The 25,699-nt window shown below is 39.4% G+C and overlaps 1 protein-coding gene across 1 annotated transcript in view; it reads left to right on the top strand.

The window, feature by feature from the left end:
• Positions 1-25,699, top strand: part of KIF1B (kinesin family member 1B) — a 147,900-nt gene that overhangs the window by 29,767 nt on the left and 92,434 nt on the right. Inside the window, exons 3-9 of the mRNA XM_077837050.1 lie at positions 9,413-9,489; positions 13,299-13,478; positions 16,936-17,001; positions 19,813-19,991; positions 20,630-20,741; positions 21,861-21,938; positions 22,727-22,792. Coding sequence (XP_077693176.1) covers positions 9,413-9,489; positions 13,299-13,478; positions 16,936-17,001; positions 19,813-19,991; positions 20,630-20,741; positions 21,861-21,938; positions 22,727-22,792 — 758 coding nt within the window. The remainder of the gene's footprint in view (positions 1-9,412; positions 9,490-13,298; positions 13,479-16,935; positions 17,002-19,812; positions 19,992-20,629; positions 20,742-21,860; positions 21,939-22,726; positions 22,793-25,699) is intronic.

Here is a 25,699-nt window from a genome sequence, read left to right as displayed (position 1 = left end):
TTTCTTGCCATGCTGTATTAAGAGAACATCACCAGATAGACATTTAAATCGTTTTATTTAACGAAAACAATGTTGTGTATTCTGGATTTTTTTCTTCAACAGCAAACATATAATATTTTAACAAAATAAGCATATGAATTTTTGAATTTAGTTAAACATTCAAGTTTTTTTAAAATCAGGTTTTGTTTTTGTTAAAATTGTTTTAACTAAAATAGTTACATGAAATTAAAAAAAAAAAAAAAAACAAAAATTAAATTGTCAGCCAGATCAACATGAGAAACTTTTTTAAATATTGGCTTCTGCAGCTATCTCAGTTGTCTTCACCTTCATTTTCCTGTTTGTTCATAATCTGGAAAAGAAAAACAAGCTTTCCTGCTTTTTCAGGCTCCAAATGATTTCTCAATTCGGAATGCATTAGTCCAAAGCAAAAAAATTCTTTCTACATTGGCAGAAGAAGCTACTGCTGTTAAAAGTGAGACCATCACTTCAACAGTCTCTGAATCCAAGTGCTATAGTGACTTCCACCAGTTACTTTAAAACCTCATCAGCAAACACATTTCTTGAATGGTTCACCCTTCGCTCTGAAGTTTGATGGTTGGCATTACAGAGGGATGATTGCTGGATGTCCATGTCACAGCCGGCTCCTCTTCTTCAGCAGTTAAGGTTTGACCCTGGTACCTAGTATTGAGAATATTTGCAAGAAAACGAGCTGGAGATGGTGCTTGTGCCTTTTTTTTTTTTAAATGCTTGTAATTTAACTCGGTCATTGCATATTTCTCTCTTTTTAAGATCTCACTCAGTTCCTTCCAAATTTCAAGAGTGTCAGCAATAAAACATCTATTTCCCTGCATTTTGCAAGGCTACAGAAATAGGCTTCAGGGTACTCAGCCGGTGTTCAACATTTCTCTTAAGCCCAATGTTGAGAACTTTGGCTGTGACAGGGCCGTCTATTTTTTCACTATTTTGTTCACAAACTGTCATCCGATTAGGCCAGTTCTTGATACAGTGCTCAAAACAGTCCACTACTGAGTTCCATCGCACTTCTTGTGGGAGAGTTAACTTCGTTCCTTCCACTTTTTCAGAGCAGCTGCTGCAAAGTGGTTGTTACGGAAGTATTTTGCAGTTTCAACAACATTAGCCTTTATTTCTGGAACACTGAAGCCTTTGGCTAGGAGGTGCATCAAATGAGCACTGCAACTGTATATTATTAGCTTGGGACTCTCTTCTAAATTTCTTCTCATCTTGGATACATTTTCCTCATTGTCTGTGACCAAGCTGTGTACTAGACATTTGGTTTTTTTCCCCCTTGCAGTTTATTATAGCTTTTATTGCTCCTACTTGTAAGTATTCTGCTGTGTGTACACTTCCTGATGTATCAATTGTTTCTGTAAGGAAGACATTCCCTTCTTCTGTTGTCACACAAGCACATACAACAGGATCATTGTGGACATTGCTCCACCCATCAAGACTCAGGTTAACAATTTTGCCCTGTAGACCTTTTGCACACTGCTCAATTTCTCTTTGATAAACTTTGTCTAGGAATTTTCCTGCGACATCTGCTCTGTTGGGTGGACTGTATCCTGGTGTTAATGAAGTGTAGGTTCTCAATGCTACGGAAAGGAGAGTTTGTTGCATAAACAAACTGGGCAATGTTTTCATCAATGTTTTACCTCTTTTTGTAATCTGCTGGTTTTTATCACAAACTTATCTATGGTTGTTTCTGGATGATGGGAGATATTTTTTTTTTTCTTTTTGCTACAAGTGATATACTGTGACTGTGTGACATACATGATGTGACTGAAACACTATCATTTGCAGATAACTCTGAAACTATAGAAAATGATGGTGATCTTGAAGGTGGATAGTCTTCAGAATCCTGTATGTTGAGGATGGATTCTTCTAAACAAAATAAGTCAATGCAGTTATTTAATTTATTATTACCATACTGCTCATTTAGTATTACTCATTGTATTCTCTGACACGCCATACTGCTTTAAAGGTGAAATTGTAAAAGGAAGATTTGCCTATTTCGGCTATTTATTTTTTATCACAACTGCATCTAAAACAATAGTACCATAGAGTAACAACTATATTTTTTGCTCAGACATGAGAATTCACGAGTAGTCCAGAAGGAAGACAGGCAGTCCTTAAGAAAGAAGTATGAAATAAAGTTTACCATCCTGAAGATCCTGCATGTTCAGACATGTCACCTTCAACACAGCTTTCTTCTGAGAAGGAACACTTCTCATGATGTTGTTTCATTCAGGAAACCAGGCCTTGTATTTCTTTGTTGCGCTGTTTGCATTTTGCACGCATGCCTGACTTCTCTACAGGTAGAGGAAGGTCATTAAAATATTCCCAAACTGGGTCTCTTTTACAGCCTGCTGCCATTATAGGTTTTCCCTTTTAGTGAGAGAATGGTATGGTAGATCTCAAATCAGTGAAGGCTACACTCACAAAAGACCTCAAGACTTCTGGAATATGCTACTCTAACAGTTTCACTTTTGTTTCTACTGCCTGTCCCTCCCTTCTCACATTTATCTCCAGACTACTTCTCCTTGTCCAGTTTTATTCCGCCCCCAACAATCTTATATTCAGTGAACTTATTGAAGCTTTGCACTTTGAGAGAGGTAAGGGATTGACTCTGTGTACACAAATTTGCAGAGGGACAGTAGGGTTGAGGTCTGTTTCTCACCTCTATATATTTATTTATTTTAAAACATTTTTGCTGTTAACAAGCATGTTATCTCTGGAGACACAAATCCACAGTTTGAGAATTGCAAAACTAGGCCTCTCTGATGGTATCTTCTAGACTGAGCACTGAGTCCCTTTGGGTAGATAGAAACATTATCCTAAATAATCTATACAGAAGCCCCTGGAACCCTATAAGATTGGGTCCGTAATCCATGAACTATTGGAACTCATTTACAAAACTTTTCTTAAACATTCCATGAATATATTGTCTCATACTATAGAATTAGAATTTATAATTCCTATTCCATGATGAAATATCTGAGCTATAATGTATCTTACTTAAAACTATCTTTTTTGAGCGTTTTTTCCTCAAAAAGCATTTATCAAAAAAATCCAATTTAAATAACAAATCTGATATATATTTTTAAACCATTGATTTTTATCCACCCTGGTTCCTTGGATATGTTGAGAAGCTAATTTCATCATTGTCTGTCTGTATACTGCTAAATCCCATATATATCAGATATGTGACTAGGAGAAACTAGATTTTGTGTTTTTTTTGAAAGGTGACAATTCTGGATAACCATTTCTTTGTCTTCAAGATGCAACATGGGCAACAGTAATCAAGACTTCCCCCACGTGGTATTTGTGTACCTCAACTTTATCATGGAAGGAATGCCTCTGGGACCAAAAGGGTAGTTGATTCTTTGACTTCTCTGAGACTGTTAATCATGCTAGTTAGTGTTGATTATCAAATGCTAATCTGAGGCAAATTTAAACTCTGACTTGTGAAAGGTCATCATTCCCTGGATGATAAATTATATAGCTTTCTTAAAATTCTTGGCTTCTTGTGCACACGTCCTACTCCTTTATGAGAATAATTTTTGGGGGAAATAAGGGTGTTTAAAATAAGTCACTGTTACCTAATTGCTTAAAAGAAGTTAACCTTCTCATGGATTTCTTCATGTTCCATAATCTTTCATCACCTGTTTGAACAAAGCTCTTAGTGCATTAGATAAATGCTTTCTATCTGTCTGTTGGCAATCGAGAATCTTTTTGGAGATGTCCTCAAGGTTAATGCTCTTACAATTCACAGTTCACTTTCTCAACAAACTTGTCTTTGAGTAACCCTAAACAGTTCCTGCTGCTTGTTCTGTTTTCAGTGTTACTGAGGGCTTGTGTACACTTACCTTTTATAGCTCTCTAATTTGCTGGCTTGGGGGTGTGAAAAATCACCCCCGTGAGTGCAGCAAGTCTGAGCCCTTTAAAGCGCTAACATAGACAGGCTCCGAGCGCTGGGAGCTAATCCCCTTGTGGAGGTGGATTACCAGGAGCGCTGAGAGGGGTCTCTCCCAGTGCTCGAGTGCGACCACACTCGCACTTCAAAGCGCTGCCGTGGGAGCGTTCTTGCGACAGCGCTTTGAAGTTTCCAGTGTAGCTATGTCCTAAGACACAGAAGAGTCTTAAAATGCAATGTTAACTCTTGTGCAAGTGTAGGTGTTACCTTCACGGACAGAAAGGTGTGTTTATAGTGAGATAACTAATACACGACGATTGTCTCTAAAATCCTAAATGGCGACAAGGCACGGGCAAATTTTTACCCTGAGGTAGCTAAGTCAGGTCTGCACAATACTGTCCACCCATAGTGGACCTTGCCTAGATGACCTACTGGGAAAACTACAGTGCCTTGTCTTCGTTATGTTTTATAGCAGGATAGCTAACATTTTTTATCCTGCAGTAAAAGCACACATACCATTGTCAGTGAAGATATTGCCACGTTTCTGTTGCTTACTGCTAGTCCATTCCAGGCTTCGCATGTCAGGAGGAGCTATATGGAATGTGTCAGAGTGCCAGATGTGGAAGAGGGGATAGCGGCTTCTTTCCCTCAGCCTTTACTCCTCTTGCATTTGTAGTACCTGTAGAGTTTGGGATGGCAGTAGCATGGTATTGGGATTATTAAGTGACATAGTGAAATATAATTGTTAGGACAGTTAGCATTATTGCATCTGCCTCTCTATTTGCTTGGAGTTGCTATCAAGCTCAGGCAGTGGTTCTTAACCTTTACAGTAGCCAGCACCCCTTTGGTTCTCAAAATATGTTCTTGCACCCCTTATCAAAAATCATTGAAGTAGTTCAGTTCTTTAAACCTAGGTATATTTTGTTTGTATATTACGGTAATCGTTAAATACATAGGTTTGATAAAAACAATGTAGTTGTATTTACATGCCTGTGATTGATTTGTGTTTTTGATTTACCTTCTAAAAAAATCTGGCATGTCTTGCACCCCCAGAAACGGCATCTCACACCCCCAGGGTTAAGAACCACTGAGCTAAGGTGTACTTGAGAGAGATGGGAATGGATTCTATCAATTTCTGCACTTAATGGTGAAAATTATTTTCACTTATAAACTTAGCCTTTGAAATCAGTCAAATAACCTCCTCACTCATAAGGATGTTACTTTGAACTCATTTGGTAACTAGTTTTAGTAATCCTTTCTTGTGAGCACAAAATTTTCTGTTCCTTGCAAAGAAGTACAGCCTTTCATCACCTTTCAGTGCTGTGGATGGTGATGGCTATGAATGAGTGGGATGTGGGAAGGGAATAATAAGAGCAAGGACAGCATCATAGGAATGGAACCCTGGAAAACTGAACCAAAGGGATTGGTTTGGGGTTTTTCTGATTTCTAGAAATGGCTGAAATGTGTGTGCTGTAGAATTATTACAGCTTGGCTGAGACAAAGGGAGACTGAAGCCACATTTGATTGCTTAGGTTACCAGTTTGTTTTTTGTTACTAATGTTATGATGCCCACATTGCTATCCAAAGCAACATGTCTTTGCAATGTGACAGCATATTGGTGTAAGGCATATTAATCCTTGGCTTTGCCTGTCTGTCAGCTTTTATAAGGCAGGAATGTCAGCATGGCAAATCTAAGCAAAGTGGAATTGGCCAGTAGAAATACAGTAGCAACTGTTGCTATTTGTGGCCGAAACAGAAGTCTGGGGCAGAGATCCCCTTCCTATCCCATAGCCTTGGATAGTGGTCTTGCTTAGGGATGCAGCATCTGGTATAGCTGTTAAATCTTGGAAGGGAATTCTGAGGTTATACGTTTTCAAAGGGCTCAGTTCCCCTTGGAATTTAGTTTTGTAATGACTGAGATAAGAGATTAGGGTGTTGTGGAATAGGACACGCTTATAGGAAAAAGGGTTAAGCTTTCCTACAAGTATAGAGTACCTAGGCTAAATATTTGAGAAACAAATGGCCTTTAGTGAGGAAGATCAAAGTTTGGCTTCAGGGTATAAACTGTCTGTAGGAGCAGGAAGAACTCCCACTTCCACCCCTGTTTATCCCTGCACAACTGGTTAGGTCCTTGGTGGATTTTGCATTCTTTCATACTGGTTATGGGTCATTGCCAGAGGCAGGATGCCACTGAGTGTGGTTTACATGTCCCCTCTCCACCTATCAAAGCTGACTTTTGGGACCCAAAAGAATAATCTTTTATTTTTAAAAATAGATGTCTAACCCTTCGCCTTGTGGAGATGGCCTTGAAAGCATGTAACTTGCCACCAAGCAATGTGAAATCAAAGTAAGCCAGTCACTATTGTTGAAAGGAGGAAGCAAGTGAACTCAACCGCTGTAGCAGGAGGCTGTAGTTAAAGATCGTCCCATTTGAAAGACACAATCCACAGGCCTTCCCTAAAACCAAAGATTTGTGTAAACTTCAGCCCCTCGGACTTTGAGGTTGATTTAGCAGCTGCTTACTCGGGTCTGCATTCAGACTGTACTCATAGCCCTGAGTGTAGGGCAGCATGCAGATGCATCAGTCCCAGAACAGCTCCAAAAACAATTGTGACACAGATGCATCCCTCTGAATCAGGTATTTCCATGTTCTACAAAGTGGGGAGAGTACGTTGCATTGACCCATTGCCAGTTGCTGCATGCCCCCTCAATGTCCAGTCTGTTCCTCTGGCTGGTACGTTGGAGGAGGGGAGCAGAACCATGGCCAGCACTCTCTCATCCCATCTTACTGCTCACAGAGATAAATTACAGGTTTCAGAGTAGCAGCCTTTTTAGTCTGTATTCGCAAAAAGAAAAGGAGTACTTGTGGCACCTTAGAGACTAACCAATTTATTTGAGCATAAGCTTTAGTGAGCTACAGCTCACTTCATAAATTAGCAGCCCCATAAAACCTACTTGTCTTCCTTCCCTTCCCCCCCCAGTGCCTGGACTCCTCATCCTGATAAGCCTGCCCAGGGGACTGTCAGAGGGACTGCTTACTCACCTGCATGGCTGCCTTAGGCTGCGTCATAGTCAGTCCTCTGGTAGCTGCCAGGCTGCTGATATATCTGTTTTCTCTCTTGCAAAGGGATCCTTTCCTCTGCATTCTCCACTAGGGCTACTTGGAGTGCACATGGGATATTCTACATCCCCTTTCCCCTCCTGTCTGTCTTTCCAGCAGGACACTAGGGGGAGAAGCAAGGCTAAGTTGCTGTTTCACTGTGTGGCAATCCTGTTGCTCAATTCTTCCCATCAGTACTTGCTTGCCCAACCTCAGCCTGCAGTTTGAACACTGGAATCTTGTTCTATCTGTCTCTCAAACTAACCAGGGAAGACTTGATCACACACCAACTCGGGAAGGCCATTCTCATCTTAAGAACCAAAGAGCATTGCAGCCTACAACTCATTTAGGGCTCATTCCACAATCGACCCCCATCCTCCCCATCAGAGGTGATATGACACCTACCTATTGCTGCAAAAAGCTGCCAGGTAGAGGAGCCCCCTAGGATAACTGAATTTCTGGGGAGTGGTCAATCTGGTGGATTGATAAGGGTCTGGGGGGGAAGTAGTGTGGAATTGATGAGTGTTTTGGTGTGTGCCTGGAGGGGAGAGGAATACTACGTGTAGGCTTAGTAGAATTTGATTTTTATTTTTCATAATTTCACAAATCTATTTAAAAACACTTTTTTAGATTTGTATGTATTTACATTTTCATAATTGCGGAAAATTAAGGGGGGGCAGCTCAGACAATTTAATTGCAGTAGACATTGAGATTCAAAAAGTTAAAGCATTAAACACAAATTGTTAACACGTCAGATATACAAAGTAAATAACTTTAAATCAAACAATTTCTCAAGGAGCATTTTTCTTTGGACATCTGTAAGTTTCTATTATCATGGAAATACTTTCTCAGTGTACGGTGAAATAAGCATTTACCAAAAAAAATCTGATCCTCTAAGCCTACATATGAGTATCACTGACTGAAGCAAAACATTTAAAAGTCCATTTTTAAAATATTGGCACATCACTGCAAGACTCCATATTAGATGAACTAATGGTTTGATCCTTTGTCATATCTTAAGTCTGGGGAGGCCAAACTGTGGCTTGCGAGCCATATATGGTCCTCTTACCATTAAATTGTGGCTTGCAGAATCCTTGCCCCACCATTCTCCACCTACCAGATTGAGGTGGAAGAGAAGAGCTTGGGACTCTGTCTTGCAGCAAGGTGGTGGGGTAGTAGTGTCTGCCCAGCAGGGAGGAGGGTCTTGGGGTCTTCAGTCCCACGGGGCGCACCTGCCAGGGCTTGGGGCTTCAGCAGGAGTGGGGCTGAAGCCCCAAGTCCTGGCCCCCGGCAGGTGTGCCTCAGCTCTTGAACTTCTGAAGTTTGTTGTATGTGGTTCAGAGGGCCAATAAGTTTGGCCACCCCTGTCTTAAGTTCTTATTTTCAGCAACTTAGTGAGATTGTAGTAAGGAGACTATAGCTCTGTTCATTAAGACTGTTTGGGGTTTAAACTTGTAGAGAGGTCCTCCAGAAGGCTGTCACAAATTATAGATGGGATATTCTTTTATTTTCTGCTGACATAAAGTTTACAAATCAAACCAGGAATGGGGTCACCTTAAAAAGTAAATTATATTGATCCTTTCAAAGGGTAAAATGTTGCCTTGTTGCTGTGATCTGGGAATAAAAGCAAGGTTTGGTTTGGGTTTCTATGGGATTGAATAGCCATATGCAGAAGGCAAGGTTTACAAATAGTTTGGCTTAGTTCATTTAATGTCAGTCCTATTAAAATCTTCATGTGGGCTCTGCACATATTTTATTTGTAGAAGAATATTGTAATATGTCTTATCAGTGTAATCCCTGAAATGTCTGTAGATCCTCCTCCACCTCCTTTCATTGCCTCCCACGATGTCATGTAGAATCCTGAGCCTCTGAAAGAAAATCCGTAGGCCAAGGGCTTTTATCCTTATACTGTAACATGAATTTCCAAATAAGCTTCGAAGAGTCATCCTGCTGTGAAATCCCGGGGCTCTTGAGCTTTTCGTTATTGAAGTGCCCTGAGCTTTTGTGGGTTTTGGCTCTTCCTTTAATATTCCTCCTTGCACCCCTCCCTCCACTTAAGTCTCTTGCATCGCTGCTTATTATGAACTTTATTTAGTAGGTGTGTTCCCTTATGACTGTATCTGCCTTTTCCTGACCTGCTTCATGGAGGCCCTACAGATGTATTGTTTTTTGTGAGGTGGTGATATGAACACCCATCCTGATCTTATGTCCTTCAATGTAATTTATGAACACTCTGGCTGTGCAAAGACATCCATATTGACTGGGTCTGAGGGTCAATTTTCATAACATTTCTTGCTGCAGCTCATGATCTGACTCTCTTGGTTTTCATTTTATGTCCCTAAATGCTTTGGATAGCTGAATATGATTTTTATTTCTTCTAGGTATTATCAACCCAAAGAACCCCAAGGAAGCACCAAAGTCCTTCAGCTTTGACTACTCCTACTGGTCTCACACCTCAGTAAGTTTCTGAATGCACTGTAGCAAAAACCACTGTTTACCAGTCAGACTGGCCTGGAGTGTCTCCTGACACCCCACTTCAACCAGCTGCTCCTACTATGATTTTATTGTATTTTGAGTGATACAAGTTCAGAGCTCTGTCTCTATGTTCTAGCTTTTTTCCATCCTGGGAATGTGAACGAGTAAGGTCTGGGGGTCTGAGAACATAGTCTGGGTGTGTGTTTGAAAGAGGAAGGAGGGGAAAGACATAGAAAAATGTGTGTGTTCAAGCAGCTGCAGAGTGTAATTTGAGCCACAAAAGTAACTTTTCAGTTCTAGAGTAGCAGCCGTGTTAGTTTGTATTCGCAAAAAGAAAAGGAGGACTTGTGGCACGTTAGAGACTAACCAATTTATTTAAGCATAAGCTTTCATGAGCTACAGCTCACTTCATCAGTTCTAATTTCTGTTGGACAAAGTGAAGACTTGGGGGGAGGGGAGAATCTGTGGCACGGTGGGGGGTGAAGTGAGCTGGATTCCACTGGTTTACCAGGAAGAGGCAGAGTAGTGATCCATATTTCCTGTAACTGTAAAAGCAATACATTTTTGTCCTCTAAGCATTCTGCCCCACCTCTCCAGAGAGCTAGATCTGAAGTCTTGTTGACTTCCAGTGATTGTTTTATAGCAGAGCTCTACAGTTCTGCATTAGGTCCCCTCCCCTGTTTTCTTGAAAGGTGGAGAAGGAGATTATCCTTTTTTTCTCTCTCATCAGCTAAACATCAGTATTTAGTCTGGCTGAGGGGAAGGGAATTTGACATTTTTTGCACTGGTTGACACCCTCAGATAATGTGTTCTTGACCAAAGCTTAAACTTATATCCACAGAGCTTTTAATGAAACCTCTTACTGAATAAAGCAGTTGTGAAGAAACCATACAATTATATTACATAGATCAAGCAGAGAGGCAAAAACACTATAAGCACTATGTAGACTAAACCCTAATAGATGAAAACATGACTTTTATATCCACAGATTTTGCTGTCATTTTAGGTCATGCACATCTTCAAGAAGAACTTGCTATTATAAAAATTGCAGTCTAACATTAAAATCAACCAGCACTATTACATCATGACCATTCTTCAAAAAAACAAAAACAAATGCTGTCCGTGCCCACTGCTATGAGGGGAGAGAGAATATTTGAGTAATCACTAAAAGTTTCAGAGTAACAGCCATGTTAATCTGTATTCGCAAAAAGAAAAGGAGTATTTGTGGCACCTTAGAGACTAACCAATTTATTTGAGCATAAGCTTTCGTGAGCTACAGCTCACTTCATCGGATGCATACTGTGGACTTTCCACAGTATGCATCCGATGTAACTCACGAAAGCTTATGCTCAAATAAATTGGTTAGTCTCTAAGGTGCCACAAGTACTTCTTTTCTTTTTGCGAATACAGATTAACATGGCTGTTACTCTGAAACTTTTAGTGATTACTCAAATAAACAGCCATGTTAATCTGTATTCGCAAAAAGAAAAGAAGTACTTGTGGCACCTTAGAGACTAACCAATTTATTTGAGCATAAGCTTTCGTGAGTTACAGCTCACTTCATCGGATGCATACTGTGGAAAGTCCACAGTATGCATCCGATGAAGTGAGCTGTAGCTCACGAAAGCTTATGCTCAAATAAATTGGTTAGTCTCTAAGGTGCCACAAGTACTCCTTTTCTTATCGCTAAAAGTATATTCCTACGAAAAGTGTTCTGATTTTACACCATCAATGTAATCTTTTCTAATTGATGCAGCAGAAAACACTTAGTCTCACTTGTATAATATGTTGCGTAAAGAAAACAGTTGCCAAATAATTGAACAAGGGCTTCTCCGGCTGGCCAAGGGAGAAGGGGAGCATGTCAACAAAAGGGGATGTTAATATACACAGTGAATTCTGTTAGTCGTCTTTTTGTGTCCTAGACCTTGCCTTGTGCATGGTCTTGGGTAGAGTCAAGTAATTCGATGCCGATGTCTGATCCCAAAGTACAATGATTTCTCATTGCAAGTGACAGAACTTCACCAGCTACAAAATGGAGGATTCAGTTCTTTGTTCAGAAAAAGTCTTAGAATAGGCTCTGAGGTTGCACTCCAATCTGGGTAATACACCAGTTTGACCCCATTTAAATTGCACTTTTTATAGTACATTCAGCAAGCAAAACTCTATCTTGATCCTTCTGATCAGACAGTTATGGTGCTTCCTCTCTAGGGCCTTTTGTTGGCTTCCTGTTGTAGGAGTGTAGTAGGCTTTTTTCAAAGTCAAATCTTTTACCCTTGGATTCAGGCCTTTCGGCATCATACTTTCCAGAGAAGAAAACAGGCCTGAGAGGGGGAACAGCTGCTTTATTTTGGGAACTTGATTTGATTGTCTGTAACCATACTGCCCTCTGCTAGTTTTGTCATTAGCCCCTCTTTGTTCAGCATCATGGTTTCAGAGAATTTAATCCTGTTGTCCAGGTGCTGTACTTTTCCACAGTGTGTCTCTGTGTTGGTTTCCAGTTTAGTCAATTTATTAAAAATCCCCTGAATGTTTTCCATAGAGGAGTTGGCAGAGCAAATAACTTTGGAATTGATCTGCTCCACTATTGCTTGGACTGGAAAATGCTCTATCAGCTGGTGCTGTGAAAGAGGCCTTAGATTGAAATAAGTCTTGATTATTTTTAGTGGTCATGACTGGGATCTCCATATTCAGCATAAGGATTTTGAGGCTATATTTGCTTTCTGTCATTCAGTAAAATAAACAAAAATCAAACTTGTCACATTGATTTAACAGGAACAAGATTGTTCATGCTTCCACTTGACTCTCAAGCAGAGCTCTTGATATTTTCCCTCCCAAGTACATTAACGCCACACACTTATATTTTAGAAATTCTAAGACCTTTTAAAATAGTGTAAAAATTTGCTAATTTGTGCACACACAAACAGTGGCCTCCCTTCTCTGCAAAGCTTTAGTAATAGATGAGACTGTAGTAAGTTCTTCTGTTAGTAGGGCTTCATTGTTTTACATCATGCTGAATTTTAGATAAGCACAATACAAGTGCCTAGAGAGGCAAAATATACATCAGATAGTAAAGTGTTATCAATACTAAACTGTCGTTGCCAAAATGAAATCGTTTTGTTACATTGTCCTGACTCTTGCTTTGCTCACCTATTTGCTAACTTGGAAATGTGTATCAATTCACAGTGGGTTTGTAGTCATTAATACAAATTTTAAGTTGTACTGTAATTATAAATCTAGATTGGGATTTAGAAAATGGAATCTGACAGATGCAAAACAGGTTAATTCATTTTCATGGCTTGTTGAGTGGTAACTGGAACTCAAATACAATTTTCACTCTCCTCCTCCTCCCGTCCCCCCCCTCCCCCCCGCCCGAAAATGCTGGGTTTTTTCCCTCTTGGTCCCTGTCCAGCCTTAACCCATCTGAGATTTTCTGCCCCATCTCTTCTTTGTTCACTTTGATCCTCTTTTTAATTCTGTGCTTGTTCTCCTTTCTTATACACTCAAAATACTGTCTCTGGGATTTTGCACAGAACTTCTTCATCAGTATCAGCAGTGGTAATAGATTGCTTCCCCACCAGCAGATTGACATTGCCTAAAATAGTTGTTTTCATTCTGCTTCAACAGGTAGTGTCTTTGGAAAACTGGTCTGTAAGAGAAACACCAACATTACCTTCCACTGGGGGTTGATCCACAAGGTTTCTTTAAGTGTGGAATAACTCTTAATACCTTTCTGAATTTAGACCTCTGGGTTGGGAGTAGAGGGCAGTATTTATTCTCTTTTCATCTTTGCAGCCTGAAGATCCCTGCTTTGCATCTCAAAACCGTGTCTACAATGATATTGGGAAGGAGATGCTGTTACATGCCTTTGAGGGCTACAATGTGTGTATCTTCGCCTATGGGCAGACTGGAGCTGGGAAATCCTATACCATGATGGGCAAACAGGAGGAAAGCCAGGCAGGCATCATCCCACAGGTAACAAAGCCCGGGCTGGGTATTTACTTTACAAAACATATTTAAATGTTTGCTAATGTATGATTTGTTACCTTGCAGTAATGGTTCACAAAGAACCAAATCTTACTTTCCAGGAGGGAAAGCATCAACCTTGGATCTGGTGCAGTCAGACTTGACATAGGCTACCACTGCTGTCTAACATGACTCTAAAATCATGTTTTCTGTCCATACTTGCAAGAAACCAACATGATACAGCACAGCTTGGTTGCAAACATACTTCTCAACTGTTTAAACTTAGCTGTTTCTGTAGAATAAATGGGGCTTATATCTTGAGTGTAGATTGTTCAGAGGATACATAACTTCTTTCATGTTTAACCTCTACCTGAGGCAATTAAAAAGAAATGTAAGAATGAGTGACTCAAATTTAAGAGAAGTAGAAAGAAAAGGAGTACTTGTGGCACCTTAGAGACTAACAAATTTATTTGATCATAAGCTTTCGTGAGCTACAGCTCAGTTCATCGGATGCATGTAGTAGAAAATACATGTAGTAGAAAAGTAGAGAAATTATTCCAAAGAGAATAGTTCTACGGAATTTAAAACCAAGAACAAAATACTCTGCCCTTTGTAATTCTTCCTAAAACAAAAACAACTCAGTAAAGTAATATAAATGTCTGATTCCACTGAGTTTCCTGACTTTTGCCCTGATTGTTGACAGGACAGTACAGGAATACTTATTCAGTAAGAATCCAAGAGGTGGTGTCACTGATGAAACTCTCAATAGAGACAGGGGTCTGGAGAATCTGTCTTGTCTTTCCACCGTGGGAAATGAATGTCTCATTGTCTTAGCGGTGTGTGTATATATTTACATATAGATTACCAAGTGAGAAATAAAATAGGTAGGAATGTTGAGATACTGATTTGTATAAACACACTAAATTAACCCTATCCCCAAAAAAGCATTTATTTTGAGACAAGTTTTAGTCCATGACAACATAAAGAGCCTGAAAGAATGCTCTGGGAAATTCATGGCTGATAATATTTCATTAAGGCTGTACCAGGTGTGTCTAATGTTCAAGATGATATAGCTGTTGGCTGCATGGTGGTTTTACCACACCTCAGCTCCTCTCTCATGTTGTCCTGGCATTACTGATATGTTGTGTGCATGTTTTGGAAGGAGTTTTCCCATTAAAGTGGAAAGTGGAGATTGGGTTTCGGCCTCAATAAATAAATTTGCTGAATAGTCTGTCATCGTCCTGCTATAGGATCAGCAGCAGGAGTTACTGGCTCTATGCCCCAGGTATGAAATGGACAACGGAAAGCATTGCTCTCTGCTAATGGCTCAAACCTGTGCAGTCAAATGCATAACAAGTGTTCTGTTGCCGCTAGCGGTGGCAGCACATAGGTTAGATGTAAATGTCAACCACATGCTTGGGAAACCGTTACTCATAGATGTGTGCTGAGCATAGTTAATAAGGAATGTTGTTCATACATCTAACACCTTGTTTTTCTTCTGTGAATTTAACACCTTTTTGAGCATAACACCTGACATGGGTCCAAAGCCTTTACACAGCAACTTGATGTTTCTTCATTTGCTTTTTCCACTGTAAATTTGGGGATGCTACATTCATCTTTCTAGCTCCCTAAGGTTATACAAATCAAAAGCCATGTTAAAAACTAGCTAACCAGAATATTGCTCCTGTTATCTACTTTAGGTTCTTACAACCCTCTCCTCCCCTACCTCCAGTTGCATCTTGTTGAGAGATTATACCACAGAAGAATAAAACCAATTAACTACATAGAAGGGAAAGCATTATTTCTGTATGAAATTTACTCACTGGTTCCTTTGCCTTCCCTGCACAAAAAAATACGTGGGGGAGCAAAATTGTCCTCCATGCACAAATGTAGTCTGTCATCTTCCACTTTCTCATGTTCACTAGATTCCCCTACCAGCCAACCTCTGACACATCTATGTGGAGGTCTAAAATAGTGATCTCTTAAGACCATGCACTGACTTAACTGTTCAGAGTGTGTGCTCCTAAAATCTCCTGGTACTCTGTCCACACTGCCACATATCTTGCATGCAACGGCTTGTTTAGGTACTGATGCCTGTGAGGCCTACTTCTACCCTCTATCCTTTTCCATACTCATGCTTTCCCCCCATGCAGTCCCAATTCTTCTAGTGCATTTCCAGGTATAACATATGCTGCTCCACTATTGGTAGCTTCATTTGTTATCTTAATTTTAAGTAAGCAAAATACAAGCCTCAAACACAGCAGAAACTCTCCTATAGAGTCTGTCTGGGTAGCTTCAGCATCCTTCATATGAAGTTACTAGCTGATTTTAAGCATCTACTAGTTGCCTCAAATCTGATTCCTGGAACTTTGTCAAACCAATGGACTCTGAGGATTATTCTCCTAAAAATAACCATATATATAATATAGCCAGATGGGAGAAGATTTCATATTTTTAATCATCTCATTCTCTGGAATTTATAATCTGTTTTTCTTATTTCAGTTGTAAGACTGTCATTTTTGTATTGTGGTGCTGTAGCTGTGTTGATCCCAAGATACTAGAGACAAGGTGGGTGAGGTAATACTATTGGACCAACTTCTGTTGATCGAAAAAGATGAATTACAGAGCTTTTTCTTCAGTCTGGGAAAGGTTCTCAGTGTCACTGCTAAATACAAAGGTTTCAGAGTAACAGCCGTGTTAGTCTGTATTCGTAAAAAGAAAAGGAGTACTTGTGGCACTTTAGAGACTAAATAAATTGGTTAGTCTCTAAGGTGCCACAAGTACTCCTTTTCTTTTTGCTAAATACAAAGTGGAACAGTTAGAGTTAACACGTTGCAAAAGACCTATTCAAGGTGAAGTGGGCAGTTAACACCTCTGCAGTTGCAGGAGAGAACCTGCTTCAATGGGGGTGGGGGGATGACCCCTAGTTGTCATCTACCACCCCATAATAGAACCCTTATGGGGCATCATTAAACAATTATAACTCCTACTCAACAGAGATCCCATCCACTTGATCTTGAAAGATCTTGCCACTTGTTAACTACTTATCTCTTCCATCTTTTATTTAGTTCTGACACAGAACGCCTTTCCCAGACCCAAAGAAAAGCTCAGTGTAAGCGCAAAAAGTTCATTTTTCACCAACAGAAGTTGGTCCAATAGACTAATAGAAGATATTACCTCTTGTCTTATGGACCTTGTCTTTCTATTTCTTATGTTAAGTAATTCTGTTTTTGTATTGCAGATTAATGTTAAACTGAGGAATAGTTGATGAGAGAAAAACAAAAGGATTGAATACTAGTGATTGGGGATGGGGTTTAACTGCATTTTTACTGGACACTGTTCGGTGGTTGTCATGAAAGTGGCTTTTGGAGATGGGAAGGGTAGAAGGAGAACAGATTGAGTCAGTCTGATATTTGCCATTGCTCACTCATGACTGCTGTCTGACTCAGGCTTAATCTCTCTCTAGCTGTGTGAAGAACTGTTTGAGCAAATCAATGACAACAGTAATGAGGAGATGTCCTATTCTGTGGAGGTGAGTACACTGGTGGACTGAGGCACGTTCCTATTAGTGGGTATGAGGCTGCTGATCTGAAGAAGCTGCTACATCGTTGGTATTGTTTTCTACTTCATATGTTCATGAACACTCAACTCTTCCCCTTTCTCACCTGACACAAATGTATGAACAAAGCCTTTCTAAGCTAAACTAGTCTTGTATGAATGTTAATGCACCTTCCCTGAACTCTTTGGGTGGTGAGTAAAAGGTGTGAATTATAAAAGCTAGCCTTATAGCCGCTATCTTGGATTCTGGTCCTGAAAAACCTTAATGAACTTGCAAACATTTTACCACTGTTGGTTGGGAAACCTATTCAGTGTTTTCTCTCTTAATTGCCTTTAGTCATTATTTCAGTTATTATTTAAATGTAGGCCTAGTTTAGAATATCTGATGTTTCAATCTTACGCAGGAATCTTCTGTTAGCCTGCTACTGGGGGGTGCCATTCTCTTTCATAAGTGGAATGGGGACACAGTTGATGCAGAATATATACTAGGGGGGAAAATGACAGGAAGAGAATGTTATAGCCTGAGCCCCAACTGACCAAACTAGCCCTCTGTGTTAAGTCCTAGAACAAAGGCAATTTCCAGGCTACTAGCCAAGTGAATGTGCAGGAAGATCTGTATGTTTGTAGTTGGCAAAGGATTAAAATGTGGACTGTAAAAATAGCACTTTGGTTGGCAGATCTGCTCTGTGTGTTTAGATATAACTGCTCACTTTCCAGACAAGTAAGTGTATTCCTGTTAGTCCCCGAGTCAGCACAGTTAAGAGATCATCAGCTGCATTCTCTTCTGGGTCACACAAGATTTTTGTAACCAAGTTCTGACTGCAGAATCTTTTCAGACTGGTGATGATGAGGTAAATCAGAGTGCAGTTTGAGTCTCAGCTCCCAGAGTGAGATTGCAGGGCATTTAGTAAAATGATCTTTTAAATGTGTAAACTAAACAAATTTAACAGCTAGTCATTGAGACCACATTTGTAGAACTCAAATCCATTTTTAGTTAGTTTTCAGAGCAGACCCCATTTTAAGATAGTCAGTTCAAAAAAGTCAGTTACAGGTTGTTACTCATAAAAATAATTTAGAACCTGTTTGCACAAGGAATTTGGTTGAAAGTATCAGAACTTTGAGATGACTGTCTTCATCTGACTTGGTCCAGAATGTTTAGAATGCCCTCTTCTTTTCAGAAGCAAGGTGGGCTAGGGTAATATATTTTTTTGGACCAACTTCTGTTGCTAAGAAAGACAAGCTTTTGAGCTCATATAGGGCTCTTCTTCAGGTCTCGTCTTTTCATATAGCTTCCTGAAATCCTTTTTAGTAACTTTCTCAACCTATCTTTCTCATTTGGGGTCAGAGTATGCAATTGGGGAAAAATGTAAAAACTCTAAAAGGAAAAGTATTTGCACTGATTTTAATGGACCAGTTAACATAAAACAGAATAATGTGCTGCAAGCACTGAAATAAATCAAATCCAACTTAATTGTCTTGGTTTTGTATCCATTTATTTTAAGTAAGCAGATGACTCCAATTATTAGTTTTTAGTGAACTCTAGAACTGTGAAAAGGTTACTGATTTACAGTCAGGAAGGTTGGTTAGTTTAATAGGTTTTAAGGCATTGGGTCATTTTGGAACTGGAGCTTAATCAGAGGGTGGGAATGTCACTGGGACAGCATGCTTAATACTTGTGAACATACTTTCAAACTGTTTTCACTATTTGATGCAAGAGTGGATGATGAGTCCAGAGAGCTGTGGAAGGAAGCCAGAAAAATGATCTTCATTGTGATGAAAGGCTCTGAGAGTGGACATGGGACAAACTGGCTGGGGGAAAGGCTAGAACTGGGTTACAGAAATTATTCTGTAAACGTTAAAATAAATGTTTACTTGTGCAACAGTGACCCACTTGATATTTTAAGTTCTTTTGTCTCTGTTTTTGTCCTGGTTTAGATATTTTGGGTTCCTTTTTGTATTTCTGAAACTGTTGCTTCCATCTGAATTCTTCCCACCGAATGAAAGTGAATAATTTACCGTTTCATTTAATATCTTGGATGTTGAAGTCACTAAGTATCTGTTAACATGGGATAAGCTTGGTGCCCTGAGAAACGTGCCAATTAAAATGTGTGCCTTAAAAAGAATTTTAGCTTTGTAATTGTGCTGGAGTTAGTATGCAGGTCTGACATGTAATTATTGTTGGCATTGTTATCTGCATTGGAGTTTTGGGATTATCTGGCCTGCAGAGTGTGTTGCTATAAATACTAGAGAGCCAAAAGCGGCTCCTCAATGAAAAGGAATATTAATTTAAACTTTTTGTTCTGGGTCCAGAAGGGAGGTTCCCTGAAAGCAAATTGCTTTCCCTCCCCTCCAGTTAACAAACATGATTGAACATTAAGCTCCATATTCTGCTGTATCTCAAAGATATTTTACTAACTCTCCATTTCATCATGGAACCTACAAAAGTAGTGGATTTTAATTAGGTGGCGCAGTTTCTGGAAAGTAAGATCCGCAGCACAGATACTAGTTTGGACCAACCAGATTGGGTGTGGTTGTCTGAAGGAAAGTCAAAGGAAAAAGTTGAGGAGAGAAACTGCTGTGGATAGTGTGAAGCTTACATTGTAGACCTAATGTGGGCTTGCTCTCACCACCTCCCCATGAGTGTGTCAAGCTGCCACATATCATAATTGTGATATAACTGAAGGACTCCTTCCTAATGGTGGTGCTCTAAAATTCTGCAGCGCTTCTCTCAACAGAAAATAAGGCCTTCAAGACCTGTAAATTATCCATGCAAATCTATTCACAGGTCAGTTACATGGAGATTTATTGTGAGAGAGTCAGAGACTTATTGAACCCGAAGAACAAGGGGAACTTGCGAGTGCGAGAGCACCCTCTACTCGGGCCCTATGTGGAGGACCTGTCCAAGTTAGCAGTCACCTCTTATACGGACATTGCAGACCTCATGGATGCTGGGAACAAAGCCAGGTTGGTTATGATGTGGATGTGCACTCAGTACCAGTTGGGGGGGAGGGTTCTTCTGCCACATCTGGCACCATGACATACAGTGCCGGTTTTGGAGTCCCCTCTAGCTCTTGTCATATGTGGAGCTAGAACTTGCTTTAAAAATTGCTAAAATAATTCAACCTGGTGTGAAAATACACTTTGGTGCATTGATGCAATTTAGAGGTAAACACTAATTTGTATTATGAAATGGTTTCACAAGTCATTTTATTGATGTCTTATGCTTGCAGTAGCTTGTGGTAAAATACACTAGTAGTTGCAGTTCCTTCTGGTAACATGGCTTTTAATTCTAGCTTCCTCTGTGTACAAAAATACAGTGATAAATCAGTTAAAATAAAATCTACTTCTAGCCCCCCACAAGGTGGCGAACAAGAAAGTTGGCCTGTCAGCCATGCTCTGGTTGGTTAGTCCATATAGCAGGCTGTGAAGAGAGGAAGGGTGATGTAACTGGAGGCTGGTACAGAGGGAGGAGTGGGGGTAGCATTAGGGAAGCACAGGTAATTGTGTAGATTGACAGTACTCAGTATAAACTGTTGAGAACTAGTTGCAGCATGGAGCCTACTGATCATTTAAAAAAATGAATGTCTGACTGTATTTTTTAGGACCGTGGCAGCTACAAACATGAATGAAACGAGTAGCCGCTCTCACGCTGTGTTTACGATTGTCTTTACTCAGAAGAGACATGACACAGAAACTGACCTTTGCACGGAGAAGGTAGAGGAGTGAGGAAAACTGACCATCACCTTAATTCTGCTTTCAATTATCTCATTTTCCTGGGGGTGGAAGTAGGAGTTCTCTCATCCTGATGTACTATCAGTGGGGGAGAATTTGCTTATATGCCATATTAACCCTGTCAGAGCCCTTGTATTGCTGTTTTTTTGCTGGGCTCTGTTCCTAAACTGTGTTTGAAGTAGTGGCTGAGATGTGGGAAGCAGGAATGGCGAAGATATAGAGGTGGCAGGGTGGAGAGGGGGAAGGAAAATAGACCAAGCAAGAGGAAAGATGGAATGAGCTGGGAAGTAAAATTTCCTCCTGCTTGTATACAGAAGCTTCAGTGTTTCTGCTTGGCAGGGCCCAACTAATTCTTGCCTCATTAAGTATCCTTTGCAGTCTCTGTCAGGCATAGGCCTGCTTTAGTAGGGATGCAGTGATACTCAGGCAAAACAAAACAGGTGGAATTTGCATGTGAAAAGGAAGTACATTGTGTATGGGTGGAGATGTTTGGCCTGTTCGTTTGGGTACTGGAAGAGCAAAGAGGCTCTGTATGCAAAAGTGACTATATAAAAAACGAACCATCTTCACATATCTGTTCCCAGTGTGTATTCTGGGTCAGGTCTGTTGCCTGTGCTGATAAAACCCAAGCTTTCTCTCCTGAATTGTTTTGGCTCTTCAGGGTTATGAGATAGTGACCTGCATTCTATTCTGCAGTTGTCCCAGTTCTTTATTTCTGATTGACCACATACAAATATGGATAAAACATAGCATGCCTTTTTTCTTTCTAGATCCTAGGTTATTTGCAGCACTAGCAGTTAAATTATCTTTTGACTCAGTTTGCTCTGGAAGTTCTTAAATGCTTAAACAATATTCTTTCTTTTAGTTATTTTTCAGAGTGTAGCTGCACTTTAAAACAGAATGTAATTATACTAATGCAGAAACAACTTTGTTTCTCTGAAATTGATTGCCAATGAAAACAGTACAGCTGTAGAATCTGTAGCAGGCTATAGTGATTTTGGACCGTAGATTACTTCATGAATCATGTGGCATCAGAATTATTTTTCTCTTGCTCTAATTCCACCAGAATTAGTTCTGACTATTGCTGTGTTTCCTCTTTAGGTTAGCAAGATTAGCCTTGTGGATCTAGCTGGGAGTGAGAGAGCAGACTCAACTGGTGCCAAAGGGACTCGATTAAAGGTAGTGGGATTGCCTTGGGCCACTGTTGTATGGGGGAGGAAGGAGAAATGGTGTATTATCAGTCTGATGTCTGAGGATGCTCTTCTGCTTATTAAGTAATGAACAGAGGAGAAAAAACTAAAATAAAAATATAAAAAATTCAGTCCCATCAAATATCCAGAACTTCAGCCCCGTTGATCAATGATGCTGTGGAATAGTAAGAATTTGATTTCTGTTTAGTCTTTCTATGGCTGGTGTAATGGGTATGTTACAATAGTCCTTTGTTCTTGAACACATTAGCTATTGTGTGAAAATGAGATCTCTTTGGTATGCTGTCAAGAACCAAAGAGGCCCCCTATTTTCAGAGACTGATTGTTTATTCAGTTGTGTGATTATTCTCATATTGGGATACTTAAAAGAAAAACATAACACACTGCATGAAAATGCTTGTGGGTTTGGTTTTAATTCTGATATTTTAAAATATCTAACTTTGCCTTCACTAGTATGTGTGATTTTTATATGGTGGGTGTAAGGGTTATTTCTTCATGAAGTAGCTTGTTTTACACTGGTAACCCATGTTTTGGTCAAGCTTTAGGTGATGATAAAATTAGTGGAGGTACCTGTTTGAGAAATGTGTGTTAAGCCCCAGATAATCATGGCAGTGTGGTCACAGTAAAACTCACTTTACTGTGAATCTAAGACATCTACTTTCACAATGACACCTGCCATGATCTCCAGCTCCTTTTAGTCTGGACCAGAGTTCCTGTTTGAGTAGTGTGAATCACCACATCAAATGATTGTCTTTCCAGGAAGGAGCAAATATCAACAAGTCTCTCACAACACTGGGAAAAGTAATTTCAGCCTTGGCAGAGGTGGTAAGTACAGTATTGCATCTATCTAGAGGAAGTTGTCGTCTTTACAAACCTTTCAGTGCTTGGTAATAATCTGGAACTGCAAGAGACTCTATAGTCCAGCAAGGCCCTTCCATCTACTTTGCTAACCTCAGTATTTGGCCTAGCTGAGCCTTTTTATTTTTTTTTATTTTTTTTTATTTTTTTTTATTTTTTTTTATTTTTTTTTATTTTTTTTATTTTTTTTATTTTTTTTTTATTTTTTTTTATTTTTTTTTATTTTTTTTGATAGTTACATGCAAGGTTGTTAATATCTATTAATCTCATAGGTTCTAGTGCAGGACTTGCTCACAGTAAGACAGGAGCATTGATTTACTTAGCCGGGAAGAAACCTTGAAGTACAAATATTTGTAGGCTTTTGCATAAAATTTGTAAGAAATAAAGCAAACAGAGTACATGTTTACATACTGAATTTTGTGATTTTTTTTTTTTTAAAAGAAGCAAAACAAAATTTTTTTTTTAATTAAAAGAACAACTTTATACATCCTGTTAAGAGTTTCCTTGATTTGAATGATAAGGGGTCGTATGCGGTCATTTGGTCTCTGGGTTATTCTACTGTAAAACTGAAATTTTTATCCTGATGTCTAAACTGCAGGAAAGTATCCTATAATCTAAACAGATAATCACAATATAGTATAAAAATGTTTTCTTTTTACTTCTTCCATTGCAGTTGCAATGCAACAGCATGTTGGGAAAACCTGCTGCTGTGCACTTAAGTTACAGAAGATTTAACCTTTGGGACAGTCTGTCTGGACTTAAATGCTTTGTAATTAATTTAAATGTTTTCTGGGAGATTCAATTCTCATTCATTTGGTTCTTCAGAAAAGCAATATTCAATGCATATCCTCCAGCGTAACAATTTGAATGGTCTATTCTGTCTTGTTCAGACACTCATCTTGTGTTCTTCCTTCCTCTTCCTTTAATGCTTTCAACTTTAGGATAACTGCACCAATAAGGTATGGTGGGGCTGAGTAACCATGAATGTTAAGTCCTAGTAGACTGATGTAGAGCCAGATGTGCTTCACCTAGGAAACCAAGAGCAGGGATCTGTCAAGAGCTTTCAAGACAAATTGATTTGAGTTGTAGACTGAACTTTACTTAGTGAAGAGGCTTATTGGCGTGACCATGAAGTAATGAGGAATATCAGTACTAAAACTCAAAATAAAAATGCTTTTTTAGAGTTGGGGAAGAAAGAGAAAAATGCAGGTGTAATGAATGTTTAAGAATAAGTAAAATTTTATAGCACATCCCTGCTCCTGATTTGTGGGTGACATTTTTCTTAGGAATACTTAATATCTTAATGTCTTTGCTTACTACATGTGGTCTCCCATACTTCTTTCCTTCACACCAAAGGATGCCTCACAAGTTGCTGTTTATGCTAACCTTATAAAATTGCCATGGAAAATTTACAAGCCTTGATATGCAGTTTTTACTCATTTTTCTTGTCCATCAAAAGGTTACTCACCTGAGGCAAGTAGGGGAAAAAAATTTTTATAAGGCTGGTACTCACTCCTTTTGTGCAGTAATCATTACCTTTTGAGTGTTAGTAAGGTGACTTTCACATAACATCTAGTCAAAACTACTATTGCACAATCAAATCTTGTATTAGTGTCTTGTAGAATTAAACTTTTGGCAGTACTTGCAATTAGGTATATATATGCTAATCTCCCTCCCTGCTCTCTTGCACATGTCAGCAGATGACAAAGTACCCTGTTCTGCAGAGCTCTTTCATGGATGACCCCTAATTGCTGCTCATATATCAAAATCAAGTTGGGGAGCTAAGAAGGGTGGGGATGGAAAATATTTACAGTGGAATTTGTAGGGAAGTCTGTTGCTTGCCCACAAAGGAATCCTTCTTATAACCTTTTATGAAGATTTTGATTGACAGAATGCTTGAAGACTTGGGGAGCTATCTGCATTGTGAGCTTGTGTTTTTTGTTTGAACAGTCCCCAAATCCTGCTAACCTGTAGCCAGGTACAAGGCTACTTAAAAACCAAACAATAAAACAAAACACCTTTTGTTTCTAATTTCATTGGTTCAGTCTTAGTGTCCTTTTTGACCTCTCCCTTATCCTCATGTTTCCTAATAATCTTTGCGTTTTCCTGAGTCGCTTATTAAATGTCCTTCTACCTGTGTCCCTCCAGCCCTGTCTTTTCCAAATTGCTTCTCTGGCTTTCCAGAAAGCATAAAGCCCTACAACCTGAAAGAGAAAGTGAGTTTTAGCTTGAGAGCCTTTTCCTTGTGTATTAAGATTTATTATTATCTAAATTTAAAAATCCTGATACTAGTGCTGGAGAATTTAACCACTGTATAATAACCCTTCCTTTAAGGAGTATTCTGAGTAAGACGTGGGCTCATTATCCTTTGCATTCCCACTGTGAGACTGTCAGGAGAGTTTAAAATTGCAACAAATAAAATATTTATCCTGGCTCATGGAGTGTTAATTGCAATGGCATTTAACATCCAAAGGAAACTTTAGTTCTGTGTCCAAGTACAGGTTACGTGGAATTTTTGTTAATGATCTAAAAGTCAGTAATGTTTCTATGTGGAAGCAGGGCTGTTTATCCTGTTTGGTTCCTTCACCTGTCCATTTATATAAATATTTATCTTATGCTTTCCAGTTAGTTTCTGATTGTACTTCAAATTTGATTTTAAAAAGTAGCGTTTGAAAACACTGCCTAGATGGATCACTATTTGTGGCCTGCTCTGTCTCTGGTGGAGGATGGATAATGCAGCCAAAGCACTTATATTGCAATTTATGAATGAAGGAAATAACAAAACCAGAGAGATTTCAGAGTAGCAGCCGTGTTAGTCTGTATCCACCAAAAGAAAAGGAGTACTTGTGGCACCTTAGAGACTAACAAATATAT

The sequence above is a fragment of the Eretmochelys imbricata genome, chromosome 18 (genome assembly GCF_965152235.1).
Source record: "Eretmochelys imbricata isolate rEreImb1 chromosome 18, rEreImb1.hap1, whole genome shotgun sequence".
NCBI lineage: Eukaryota > Metazoa > Chordata > Testudines > Cheloniidae > Eretmochelys > Eretmochelys imbricata.
This window is presented reverse-complemented; position numbering and strand designations above follow the sequence as displayed.